The 13072-nt window shown below is 39.1% G+C and overlaps 1 protein-coding gene across 5 annotated transcripts in view; it reads left to right on the top strand.

The window, feature by feature from the left end:
- Positions 1 to 13072, top strand: part of pdlim5b (PDZ and LIM domain 5b) — a 39498-nt gene that overhangs the window by 1943 nt on the left and 24483 nt on the right. For all 5 annotated transcript variants that reach the window (XM_046066440.1, XM_046066443.1, XM_046066438.1 and 2 more), the window contains exons 2-3: positions 2680 to 2785; positions 12058 to 12209. In XM_046066440.1, coding sequence (XP_045922396.1) covers positions 2687 to 2785; positions 12058 to 12209 — 251 coding nt within the window. In that variant the 5' untranslated portion in view covers positions 2680 to 2686. The remainder of the gene's footprint in view (positions 1 to 2679; positions 2786 to 12057; positions 12210 to 13072) is intronic.

Raw genomic sequence — 13072 nt, 5'->3', positions numbered from 1 at the left:
TGGCTATGGACTCTAATAATGAAAGAATCTGTTGTGAACAACTGACTTAGTTGAGCTGTGTATTCCTCGACGGTTGTTTTTAAACAATGGGCGTATGTCCACAAGCTACAGCTTTTGTCTCAAAGATCGATCTTTGCATAAAACTTACAGTATGTATGGCCATTGTGTTTTGTGTCACCCCAACATTGTCAGCATCAGAGGCGTAGACTCAGCATTTTATGTTGGTGTGCAGTTAAGAATGATACATTTAGTACAGTGCCCTTTTGTGCTTGAACACTAAAGATATATGTTCATAAACACAGTTTATTATACAAGGATGTTTCTCAAATAATGCTGCAGTATAATGAGTATAAATAGAATGGGTTGAATTTCTTGGTGACAGTTGTATGGATAAATAATTTCCCCTAAAAATGAACTTCTTGGCTCTCCTCAACTCTAAGTCACCTTGACAAGGGTGACAGCTGCCTTCAGATGGTTGATGCCTTGTTATAGACTTGCATATCCTGAATGTGTGCATGTGTATTTGTGTTTGGGTATATTAATAATATAAATAGTAGAGCTATGTGCTCTGTGCCTCCCAGGTGTTCGCCTCCTCCCTATCACTTTCACACGTGATTTTTCTTTCTTCTACCCACCTCCCCGCACCCTTTTGTGGTTCCTCTGCTGGCTGCTTTAAAGAGCCTGTTCCCCTCCAGGCATGATCGTGAGGCAGCATGTAGGCCAGCCCTCAGATTTGACGTGCATCCCGTACATCTGGCCAGGTGACAGGCTACGGCAGGTGGTGCAGTGTCCCTGAGGGAATATGTGACAGCAGCATGACTTACAATCTCAAAATGACATGCCTGTGGGATGACAAGGCATTATTATTCATGAAATACTCAACAGAAAAGTATGTTGCCTCTGCACTGCTCAGTGCACAAATGTGTGAATAATTCTTTATTTTTGCCTATGCTATTTTTCAAGGCAGGCATTGAAAGATTTAATTGTTCAGTTTAAGAAGTCGCACTCACATGTTCTTCCAGCCATGAAGTATGTACCTTGCAAAAGTGAAATCCTCCGTGCCAAAAGCCAGAGATAAAAGAGCAGATTCAAATGTCTCTCATCCTCATTACAGTTTAAAACTCTCCAAATGAAGTCCTTCTTTTCACCCACTTCACTATCTTTTCCAATTTGTTCAACAGAAACACCAGACTTTTAATTCATTACTTCAGAAGTATAAGTCTTAGCTTTCTCTGGTTCTCAGATGCTCTCTAAAGTAAACCTGTGCACAGAGACTCACTTTACACACAGACAGACTACACTACAGCCTGTTATCCAACTACTCGGGCCAGACTTTAGAAAGTGAAGTCTGTTCTGCAAATATGGTATACCATGGTTTATGGTAATTTCCTCAGTCATCATCCTAATAAATTGAATAATCCACAAAATCTTAACATGTGACTGCACTTGACCTCAGTCTCTCTTCCAATAAATAGCTTGCAGCTTCAATTTTTCAGGGGAAAAGGAAAGCGTGACAAGAAGGACTTAAGCCAGTGAAACTCAATAGTGCATGAAATATTTTATTGCACCAAATAGTCTTGGCCGTGTCTCAGTTTTGAAACGGTCCATTTAATTTGTATGCACACATGTATAATCAGGATATGGCCTTTTTAGCTATCCAACAGGTAATGTACCGTAGAAGATGGTGCATTTAGCCGTTGAGATGTTTGGAAATTACGGAAATGCAAGGCAAACCTGCTCTCCAATGAAACATTGAGTAAGTTGGCAGTGAATTGAAGCTAAACTCTGTTGAATATTCAACTGTCCAGGGTGTGTCTTGCTTTTACTCTGGCCCAGCAGCATTACTGTTGCTCAAGGAAAGGCCAATGCTAACTCTCTTGCTCTTGCCTCTGCGTTGTTTGTTTAACCCTATATGTGTTACAGTATGATTTTTATTTAGTTTTGTTTTCCTATGTGCAAAGCTATGCCACACCATTTTATGGTTGTTTTTACAAGAATATAGTTTGTTTTACTCTGGGTCCCTTTTGTCAGAACAAATTTTTCACAAGCACTGGCTTCAGTGAAAGGGCACTGAGATGATAGGTCCAAAGTAGCTGATCTGAGATTATTTTAAGGTAAACAAAGGATTGTCAGTGGTTACATGCTTGAAATGTTTCTGACTTTGACTCTTGACTAGCAGCATCAGAAAATGACTATTAATAGAAGTTTGTACATGAATTTAGATATGATAAAAGTTTAAGCACCCAGTAAGATTGTGACAGTAGCCCCAAAAGCTCTGGCGAGAGGTTACTGGATAACAAAAAGGAAAGAGTGAATATTCTTTAGATAGTTGACTATTTCATAGAACACAGTGATGGAAAACAAGCAATGGCATACATTTAATCTAGATTCATCAGAGGAATGCTTCTGTTTGGGTTTGGCAGAATATGTGGTTTACAGTGCTCTTCCTTGAAAATAGCAATCTTTTCTAAATGCCAGTTGTTGGCTGCACACCAGTTGTATATTATGTGATACGGTGTTTGTTTACATCCTCTTGTTCCTGTTATTATCTTCCTCTTCTTTTTATTCTCTTTGATATTTGTTTGGCCAGTGTGGAGTCTGTCTCTAGTTGGATTTATATCCCTTTTAATATGGATTTGTGCACAGTCAAGTGTAAAATATCTGTTCATCTGTCTCCAGGTGAATCATGAGCAACAGCTACAGCGTCACTCTGGCTGGCCCTGCCCCCTGGGGCTTTAGACTGCAAGGAGGGAAGGACTTCTGTCTGCCCCTCACCATCTCACGGGTGAGTGGAACACACACACACACACAAAACTTATGTACCCTTCACTCCATTGCAGTCACCTCTGAGGAATGCTCACTATGCCATTTGCCTTGTCAGTGATGAAAGTGTGTGTGCTATTCATTTCCTGTGTCACACTCTTTGCTGGATTTAGCCACCTTCTCTAACAGTTCACGGCCCCTGTCACTCCCACAAGGTCTTGACCTACCTCCTGCCAAGGCTATGACTATTGTCATAATAATGTTACATAACTGGACCAAAACCACAACATCCTTCAATTTAGAAGATCCCCCTTTTTCTCTGACGCCCATCTGAGATATATTTGAAGGATTAAGCCGATAGCTGTTAACGGCTGCTGTCATTTGCTCATTCAGATGAGGGATAGTGCTAAGTGTCCTGGCATTTGTCCCTGGCGATAGTCTTGATGCGAGGTACAGGAAACTATGTGTACTGGGTCTGCAGTGGAAGCATCAGAACCTGTCCTTAAACGGCCCATCTGACTGAAACTCTAGACGGCCACAGTGGTTCTGTAATAACTATTTGGGACTTTGGGCCACATAAACTCAAACTGGGATTTGGCTCTAGCTGATCAAGTTCTGTTGAGGCCTCATCTGGGTGAAAGGCTGTCGGAGGGCCCGCTTTTTTAAACAACAGGCCTGGTTTATGACACAGGTCCAGCCTCAGCATATACATAGTCACACTGTTTATATTCATGGTGTAAGGGGCTTCTGTGCAAAACACTGCGATTGATGCATAATTAAAAGAAATCAGTGCAGCTTACTGTTGGTCTGTCATAGTCTTTTACAACCCGTGGGTATCTGGAGTGTCTCAATAGTACTAACATTTCTTCTTGTTAAATAGGATTAAAAGTAGGCAGCTTGTCTCTACAACATATCTGGCTGCTGCAGAATGAGCAGTGTTATTCAGTTCCTGCTGCTTCCTGTTATGTAACTGTAATCTCATTGTCTTGACCAAGGTCAGCCGTTTGTTTATTTGTTGTTGGCAGGATCACTTACACAATTTTGAATGTTGGAGAGCAGTGACTTTTCTCAAGAAGCAATATGACCATATGACATAGTTACTCTAAGAGTATCAAAGGCCAGCATAGCTGCTTAGGCTATTTTTATCCCTTGCTGCTATGATAATAATGGATTGCAGGACATTATGTTGTTATAGTGGCATGTAGCTGTCAGCAGACATCTTGTCAACGTATCTCAAAAACAATACATGATGAAGCACCTCCACACTTGTCACCTGATTATACAGTAATGTGGAGCACCTTCATGTATAATAATATATATATAAAAAAAGAAAAACTCCAAGCATTTCCAGAGAGGAAAAGATAAACAAAATCAGCATCAAATTGGCCATTTGCCTTTCCCATTCAAATTTAGCAGCAGCTGTTGAAAAAACACAAGGCGAACATCTGTTCAAAATACCCCTCCATTTTCAAGCACTCAGTGCAGTTTCACTTTGAATTGTCAAGGGCCTGCGACTACAAGGGTACACTGACCTTAGTGTCACATTGCATTTTTACTATTCAAACTTGAATATGTACTTATCTTGACGAGAGGTTCACCATTCTGTTGATATGGTGCAGTATGCACACTCAACTGTATAACACTCGCAGGAAAAATGAAAGCAGATGGGCACCTGACCCCTGACTGTGATATTTGTAGCATATATGTGTCAAGTCATGTTTTCACTAAAGAGTTTAAAATAAAATGAGACAGGTGAGTTGCAAGAGGTGTCAAAAAAACAGACAGAAGCTTTGCATCTGTTTAAGTCACAAGTGGTATTTTTGATCATTTCCACTCTATGGACCATCAGTGTTGAATACCTCCTGCGTCCACCAACAGTCCTGTGTTGAGTCATTGCACTGCTGAGCCAGGCAACATGACTCTCGCAGCTATTCATTCCATCACATTATAGGCTAGTGCCTTTCCTGTGGCAAATTTTCATCCCAGGGCATGATCAGTGAATGGCACCATAAATGGCTCAGATTTGTTGTTATTGTCCAGGTGCCAGGGATAAGTCTCCCTTTTGTCCATTTATCTTCCAAAACCTAATGTCACATAAGGCACAGCCATCATAACACATGCTGGACACGTTCTCTTTATGTTGTGGTAAAGCTGTATCCATTTTGATACTTACATTTTCTTAAATCTGATAACTGTCAGATCTATCAGTACTCCATCTAAATAATCTGTAATGATCACTATATCTGTAATCTAAATTAAAAGGAGTAACTGTATTTACAAAAGGGAGGAGTAAGTGAGTAGAAGGTACATACATGGATACATCTGCCAACACTTAAACCAGTTCCTTCATTACATGAGTGATGAGAAAATTGTGTAGACCATTGGCCTATTTTAAGGTTCATTAGAGACCCACAATGCTAAATAGACTGACTTTTCAGTAAAATATGCATCTGTTGCTATCACACTAATGCTTATATTTATTTTTGCTTAGATCGATGTAATTACTATGGAATAATAACTTAATGACTTTACACGTGCTTACCATATGTAACTGATCCAAAAATTACATACAGCACATTACAGTATGAGGCTGGTTGCATATAAGTCAACCACAGCCTGTCATTCTGAAGCCTTTTAGAAATATTTGGCTTTGGCCTTACAGTAACACTAAATCTAAGTAAGAGATGGAGTGTATATACCATAATGTATTGTGTTATATTGAGCTGGGTTTCATGCTGTGTACAGCAAAATTAACTTGTAAAAGTCATCATACCACCCACAATGTAGGGCCTCAGAAAGTATGAATTAACACTAGAGTTTCTTTCAGTGAATTGTTAATCGCAGGGATGTTGAATTGTATTGTATCATATTTTATACAGCAGGTGCTTATGAGTTGAAAAGATCAATTCATTTCAATTTTAATTATGTAGTGCCAGTTCATAACAGATGTTATCTCATTGAACTTTTCAGAGAGCAGGTCTAGACCGAACTCTGTGAAAAGTGAGTTTGGTGCCTCTCAAAGAAGAGGAATGTGATGATGTAGTGTATCTTGGCAACCCACACCAACATTAAGGGTAAATGGGATTCTTTGTGCATTCGTTTTAAGAGAATTGAGCTGGATAGCCCCACATTGGTTAGCTGGCAAATATTATGAGATAAATTATAATAATAACAATAATGTTATATGTTTATTGTGGTATCATATATTTTGCTGTAAACTGTAAATACGTGTCGTAAAAAGAAATGAAATGAAAATTATGATTCAGTTGGTGCTTGTTAATGGCATGAGTATGAGACTGAGACAGCTGTTGTTCTTTCTACTTTCTCCAAGTATTGTGAATTTAATTTAGTTTGCAACACCCTTCGCTGTGCTCATGGATCTGAATGTGAACCTATCCTTTACTCACCAGTTCTTTTTCTTTTTTCTGAACATGTTATGGCACATTGAATCCAGCATGTGCTAAACTTGTACGGCTGAGCAAACCTGCAGATTAGTTTCTGCTAATTGCTAGGTCTGTTTCTGTTTACTATTATTATTATTATTACTAGTTTAAAAAGTACAATCAAGTTAGAATTTTTTTTACAGTGAGAATAACCTCCAGTGACATTCAGCTAATTCTGAATACAATAGTTATGATTTCACAACTAAAATATCAGAAGAACAGATTAATGGGTATTGACTTATTTGGTTTCATAATCAGGTTATTCTAATGGTAAGAAAAAGTTAGTGTTGAGTATAAAAATGAGTACAATATGTGGTAGCAAGTGCTGATGTGAAAGTTGTAGCATCCCTGCCATTAGAGGAACTCTGTCTGTTGTATTTTTGTCATTGATTTACAATGAATACAGACAGTCTGAATCTTGTGTAGCTCATTGGATAAATAATATTCTGGCTTGCTCTGTCTGACAATGAGACATAACTTTTATTTCAGTTCAGATCCAGAAAAAATGAAATCAAGCAGTGAAAAAGTCTCCTGGCATTAGGGGAAAACATTGAGACAGATAGCTTGCGATCAGTGCTGCATAGCTGCCAAACTGTTTGTCTGTATTTTTATCTGTCTCTTGTTTTAAAATATCTTGAGTATTTTACACGGACACTGGAATTTAATAAAAACCAGTTAAGTCCATCCAGTATTTCACAGCTTAACGTTTGACTTCACACAGCATATTTAATAATCTATGGTTCTATGCAGGGTCTTAAAGATGTGTTCAGGTTACACATGGGTTTAGTAGAAAACTGTTATCTGCAGTATGTGTTTGATCCCAGTATGATCTCCCTGGTGTCTGTCAAGAGTTGTATTGAGGGCATCTGCTTTTAATATCCCTAATGCTATATGGTAGAGCTATAAAGAATAACCAAGCTGTCACTTTGATTTTGATTCACACTCACGCTTTTTTCTTTTTGCTGTGATGAAAAATATTTAAAGGAACAATGCACATTTTCTCTGTTTGGGAAAACGGAGGAATGATCCCATGCTTAAAGGTTAGTTTGATTAAAGGTATCAAGATAGTCACTCATGCTTGATAACAGGCATCCCATGTTATAAAGCATTAAGTGTTTTGCAGAACTCTCTGGATTAAGGTGCAATATAAATGCAGTCCATGGAAAATCGCACTTGGCTCAGGCCCCCGCCATGGCTAAAAGCCTTTTCATATCATCAGCCTCAGCAGCGCTAGTCGGGCCGGGTTTGTTTCTGACCTGACTGAAGAGCATTCAGTATTCAGTGTTGGGCTTGGTACTACTTTGTGCTGTTTTGTTTGCGTTGTCATGGCGATTTGACTAAGAGCTCGTATGTAGGTCCGCTTGGCATCTTGTGTTTTCCACCAGCCTGATTGATGTAGTAAGAGACTGGGGTCAAACCATGACGACCATGGGTCTACCTCTGTTCAAGTGCCCTTATTGGGGATGTTTGGCTTGGCTTGCTGTTTGGTCTCCTCCCAATCGCTGTAGGGTTTACTGCTGTACTTCTCATCTTTAACATTGAACAGTTTGCGCAAGGTGTTATAGGTGTGCAAGGGTAAAAGAGAGGACTTTTCTTTACAGGAAACTGTACTTTATGGCCTCTGCCTGTGCTAGCCCAGCATGTTGCTGTGGGCTGTACTGTCAGATTCATCCATAATTCTATAGGCTAAACTTTTCCTTTTTGCTGAGCTTTACAGGTTGAATGTGTGCAGGAACCACATTCTTGACTCCTGAAAAGGGAACACAATGTGTTGTGTGATGAGGTTCAAAATTAAGAGACAACATTTTAAAGTAATCAGTCAGGTTTTCAGACACTTTGAATTCATTGGATAAAAAACAAAACACAAACAAAACTCACACTGTAACTTATAACTGAAGCAAGTTAGTCTAAGGCAAATTTATAATTACATAGTAAGAGCGAGTCAATCTGCTTTAGCCTTGTGTGTGATGGCATAATGTTAGGTCCAAGTCTTTTCCATATAAGGCCCTCTATCTTAGTCTACCCTACAAAGACATGACATGCATCTCACAGGCCTTCAGTCCTCACCACAAGACACTTCCTGTAACATGACTTCTCAAATGTGAAAAAGACCACAGCCCTCCTTCCTTCCTTCCTTGCTTCCTTACTCCATAATTTAACTGAAGGCAGGAAGGTACACCAGCATGGAAGATAATTAGTATCCCACTTGTGCTGAAGTGTTATCTTAACACCGTGTGTCACTTTACCTTGAATGTGTCTGTTTTTTTTGTTTTTTAATCTGTTTTGAAATCCAGTGTATTAGAAGAAGACATACTTATATTATCCAGCAAGGGGAAACTCAATGTTTTTTTAGGGAGGGGGGGTGGGGGTTTGGTAGCAGCTTACTCCATAGAACAGAGACTGGATAGGCACTGTATGTCATAATTCTAGCCTTAACAAAGCCGCTTTCTCTCCACACAGCATCTCTTTGTCTTGTTTTCACCAATAAAAAAAAACAACTTTATTTTCTTTGTTAATTTATTGCCTTATTAAGGATCAGTTAATTCCTGAGTCTATTCTTTTATGTATTTGATTCCGTCTGTATAACAGATGGATTGAAGACACATGGAAGCAATGGACTGGAATTGTTCTAGGCTTCTGCTCCACGTTTTGTTTTTGTTTTTAGAATTAGTCTGGTACAAAATCCCTCTTCATCTCATTACAGTGAGGTGAAGATGAAGTTTTTCCACAAATACATTTGTACCACAAATAAATTAAGGGTCTTTTTACCTAGTAATGTCATAAGTGTACTATTGGATATGCCATAAACCCTCAGGCAGAGCCGCCAAGTATTGTGCAATAAACTTTGTTCAAGCTACAGTTGTAGGAGCAGATGCACTTACATGTGTAGTGTGGAACAACTAGTCATTACCAGAAACTGCACAGAAGTAAAATCAGCAGTGTGGAGAGGAACACAGCAGCACAGCAGCCACACCATTATGTGGCTGGAATCCCATTCATGTAAATGCAGTTGGAAAGACCCTTAATTGGAAAGATCCATCTGCCAAATGACCACACAGGTAGTTGCAATTTTACTCTTTAAAATCAACTTTTTTAATGTATACTGTGTGAAACTGCCTTGGATTACTTCTTCTAATTGACCTAGCAAACGCCAATAGTATGTGGTAAAAACATGTTGCTAAAACATCCTGCTCTCTTGAGAAAGCCTGAGTAGAACAGCCAAAGTTCCAGTTCATTACTTATCTGCTCTCCGTCACGAGTGCTTCAGACCTCTCTTGATTTTTATTTATAGACTGCGGATGCCAGGGATTCTTACTGTAACATCTATTTGTTTTTTAACCATGTGACAGAGACAGCTTTTGACTGAAAGAAGTTGGTATTTATAAAGTGCTCTCTGTTCATCACAGACTGAAGCATTAAACATTGTTAGCCACATATAAAAAACACACATTTTCTAAGTATGTTACAAGAGTACAAGACTCCTCTCTTCAAGCCTTGAAATAGTACGTGTTTGAGGAATTACCATATATAGAGCTGTATGGTATTGTCTTTTCTCACATCCCTACAAGGAGAGAACTTCAGATCTGTTTTTCACTCTCTTTCTTCCTCTCTAACAAATACAAACACATAAAGGCAGGCAGAGGCCGGGAGACACAGGGAGACAGAGAGGAAAAATTCATGTCGCCGGAATGCATTCATTCGACAATCCTTCAGCTTTTTTTCTGCCATTGACCTCTGGAGCTGTCTAGTAGAGTAAGACAGAGCCAGCAGATGCCAGCGATCTCTGAAGAGTGCTTATACTTGTATTAGCCTATGCTTTGAAGAGCAATGACTTATTTTATTGAAAGTAAATGAGTCAGGATAAACTAAATGCTGGCAGGTGTGACTGTGACATCTGTGCCGGACACTGAGTGAGCAAGTGAGTCATTTGAAGCTGTGTTAATGGCTGCATAGTTAGTACCCTGCCCTTTTGTGAGTAACACTAAGCATGTGGCTGCACTATAGGTTTCCAAGAAGTTGGTATGCATAAATCAGCCTCAGCTAGGCATTCAACGCTTCCGGCTACTGATCTACTTGATAATGACACAAGGGAAGCACGGCTCCAGAGAAAATGTGTCGGCCACTGTCACTTCCTCATACTTTCTCTCCCTCCCTCCCTCTCTTTCCCCCTATTGTATTATGAGGGTTAACACAATGGCACATTATTTATGTCTCGTTGGCTCCTTTTTTAAACCAGGGGAAAGTCTTATAGAGTTACCTAAACTGAATGCATTCTTTAGCAGTGGGGAAGAGAGTGGGGATTTCTAGATGGCAGTGTTGGAACATTTAACTATTTACATTTAAGTTCCAATTTTATAATCAACACTCAGCAGAGTTGACAGGTTATTTTCCTCCAATCATGCTTCACACCCTCTTCATTTCACTTTTCAGTCTCTCAACACATTTACCTCACCTGAGTTGCTACTCTATTTTGCTAAAATGTTTGAAGCTTCAGGCAACACAGGCTTTGCTCTTTCACACTGCTGAGAGATGACATGGAGATTATGATCATAACAAAGCCAGCATACGATTATATGTACACAGTGTTCCTTTTTTGTTATACAGGTTCTGAGTGTGTTAGCAGTGTGCTGAGTAATTGATGAGCTGTGCATAGCCTTGTGTAAAGCACACCTGGTAGAGAGTCATCCCATCGTCATGATTTTTGTTACTTCCCGTGTGTTAAATGCAAGAACCCCACCTTTCGCTACTCAAAGACAGCTGTAAAGCTTTTAAGCCATTGCTTCCATACTTGGAGTCAAAGCTACGAAGTATTAAATGCTGCTACAAGTATTAAGCTTTTCCTCACTTTTCATGTGCTTTGGAAAATATGAGACAAACCCTTTAATTATGTATTGTAAGTTAAAACGAAAAGTATGGACATGTTTTGAGTTTGAAATACAAAAATACCAGTTTAACATAGTTTTATATAGCATGTACTCGATATACAAAGGCTTAGAATGTGCAGTAAAAACATGAATTTGTGAGATCAGACAAAAATGGTACTAATTGGGAGGAAGAGGTAGAGCTAAATACATCAAGCTCCTAAAGGAAAACTTTCAGCATGACTGCAACAGATGAGGCAAACAGCAGAGAAAATCAAGGAGTGACTTTAAGCCTCTGAATGTCCTTAAGAGAACCAGCAAAAGCAAGAACTAAAGATTAAAATTTACCAACCTTCAGTATGATATTTACTCTGACAGAACTTCGGAGGATCAGCAAGGAAGATTTGGAGAGACTTACATTTCCCAAATGCAATTGTGAGAGGCATAACACCACCTGGTGCTGTAATCATTGGCAGTGGTGCTCTTTAAAGTACTGAATACAGCATCTAAATATATGTGTAAATTAGAAATTTCAGATTTTGATTTTTGAAATACATAGAGCTCAGTTGTCTTAATTGAAATTCAATTAAGTGAGTCATAATTGTGGGGATGCTTGAGCTTGTTTAATGTGCAGATTGTTTTGGTGGGTGTAGAATCCTGTCCCATGGTTGTTGTAATGTTGTGAAGAGAATAAGATGCCTATCTTATCTGACAAAGGTTACATAAGACAGGAAACAGAAAGGAGAGCCCAATTCTTGCACAACCAAGAAGTACATCAACGCAATATGCATTCACAACATGTTTAATTATTTGAGTTTCTCTTGTACAATTTTAAACTGCAGTTGCAAACCATAAAGTTCCAAATGCTACCACAGCTCATTCTTAAATAAAGCGCAAGAGACGGGGTTGATGCGACTAAATTCTTTGTGAAAACTCCTCCTTGCTTGTACTATGTCCAGGATGAACTTTTTTTGTGTATGTCATTGCAGCTCACTGATGGAGGCAAGGCAGTCAAAGCCAACATGAATGTTGGAGACATCATTCTGTCCATTGATGGCATTTCCACAGACCGGATGAATCACCTAGAGGCCCAGAACAAGATTAAGGCCTGCACAGGCAATCTCAGCCTCACTCTACAGAGGTAACAGTTGCACACATGAGCACTCATTTACTACAGCATTATCTGCATTGTCTTTGCCTACCAGTGTTTAATTAAGCCTGTGTGAAGAATTCGCGCAGAGCCAAGAGCTACCATATGTATCTGAAGCTACTTTTCACAGGACAGTGAACAGATGAACAAAATGTTCTTTAATTGGCAATTGGAAGCTTGATTGCCATATTAAGTTTATTTGTGCTGTATCCAAGTTGCCTTTTCATTATTTCGAACAGATGAACTCCAGGGAGTTTGGGAATGTTTAAAAGACTGCTTAATGTCTCTTGCACAGTAGCATTGATTTATGTACCTTGTCATCTGCAGTATAATTAGAGTACATAGGCTAGCATGATATTGGATTTATAGTGATTCCTTTGTGTTAAGAAATGTTTATTTTAAGACAAAGCAATGGTACAATTTACAGTGTAGCATCACATTTCAGACTTTATTAAACACATTTAATGCAAGTTAATAGAATTGAGGGTTAAGTCCTAGTTCCACTATTGGCCCAGAAATCCTGTGGCTGGATCTCCACCAAGGACATGTCCTAAAGAGTAAACACATCAGAAACTATATTGCATATCAATGCTACACAGCTCAAAGATGAACTGAAGAACCATCTGAATTAGGTGTAATTGCAGAGGAGTTCTTAACTATTGGTTTACATGTGTTTTTGCTGACTGTGTTGTGTATGGCACAAAATCTGTAAAAGTCATAAAATCAAAGTTTTGGTTTGATCAAGCTGAGTTCATCAACTACTCCTCTGCTTCTTTCATTAGACAAAAGCAAGACCCTGGTATTCTGGGGCTCTGGAGTGTATTAAAGCCCAAGTGCAGTATTGGGAGCAACTT

This window comes from Micropterus dolomieu, linkage group LG13 (genome assembly GCF_021292245.1).
Source record: "Micropterus dolomieu isolate WLL.071019.BEF.003 ecotype Adirondacks linkage group LG13, ASM2129224v1, whole genome shotgun sequence".
Lineage (NCBI taxonomy): Eukaryota > Metazoa > Chordata > Actinopteri > Centrarchiformes > Centrarchidae > Micropterus > Micropterus dolomieu.
This window is presented reverse-complemented; position numbering and strand designations above follow the sequence as displayed.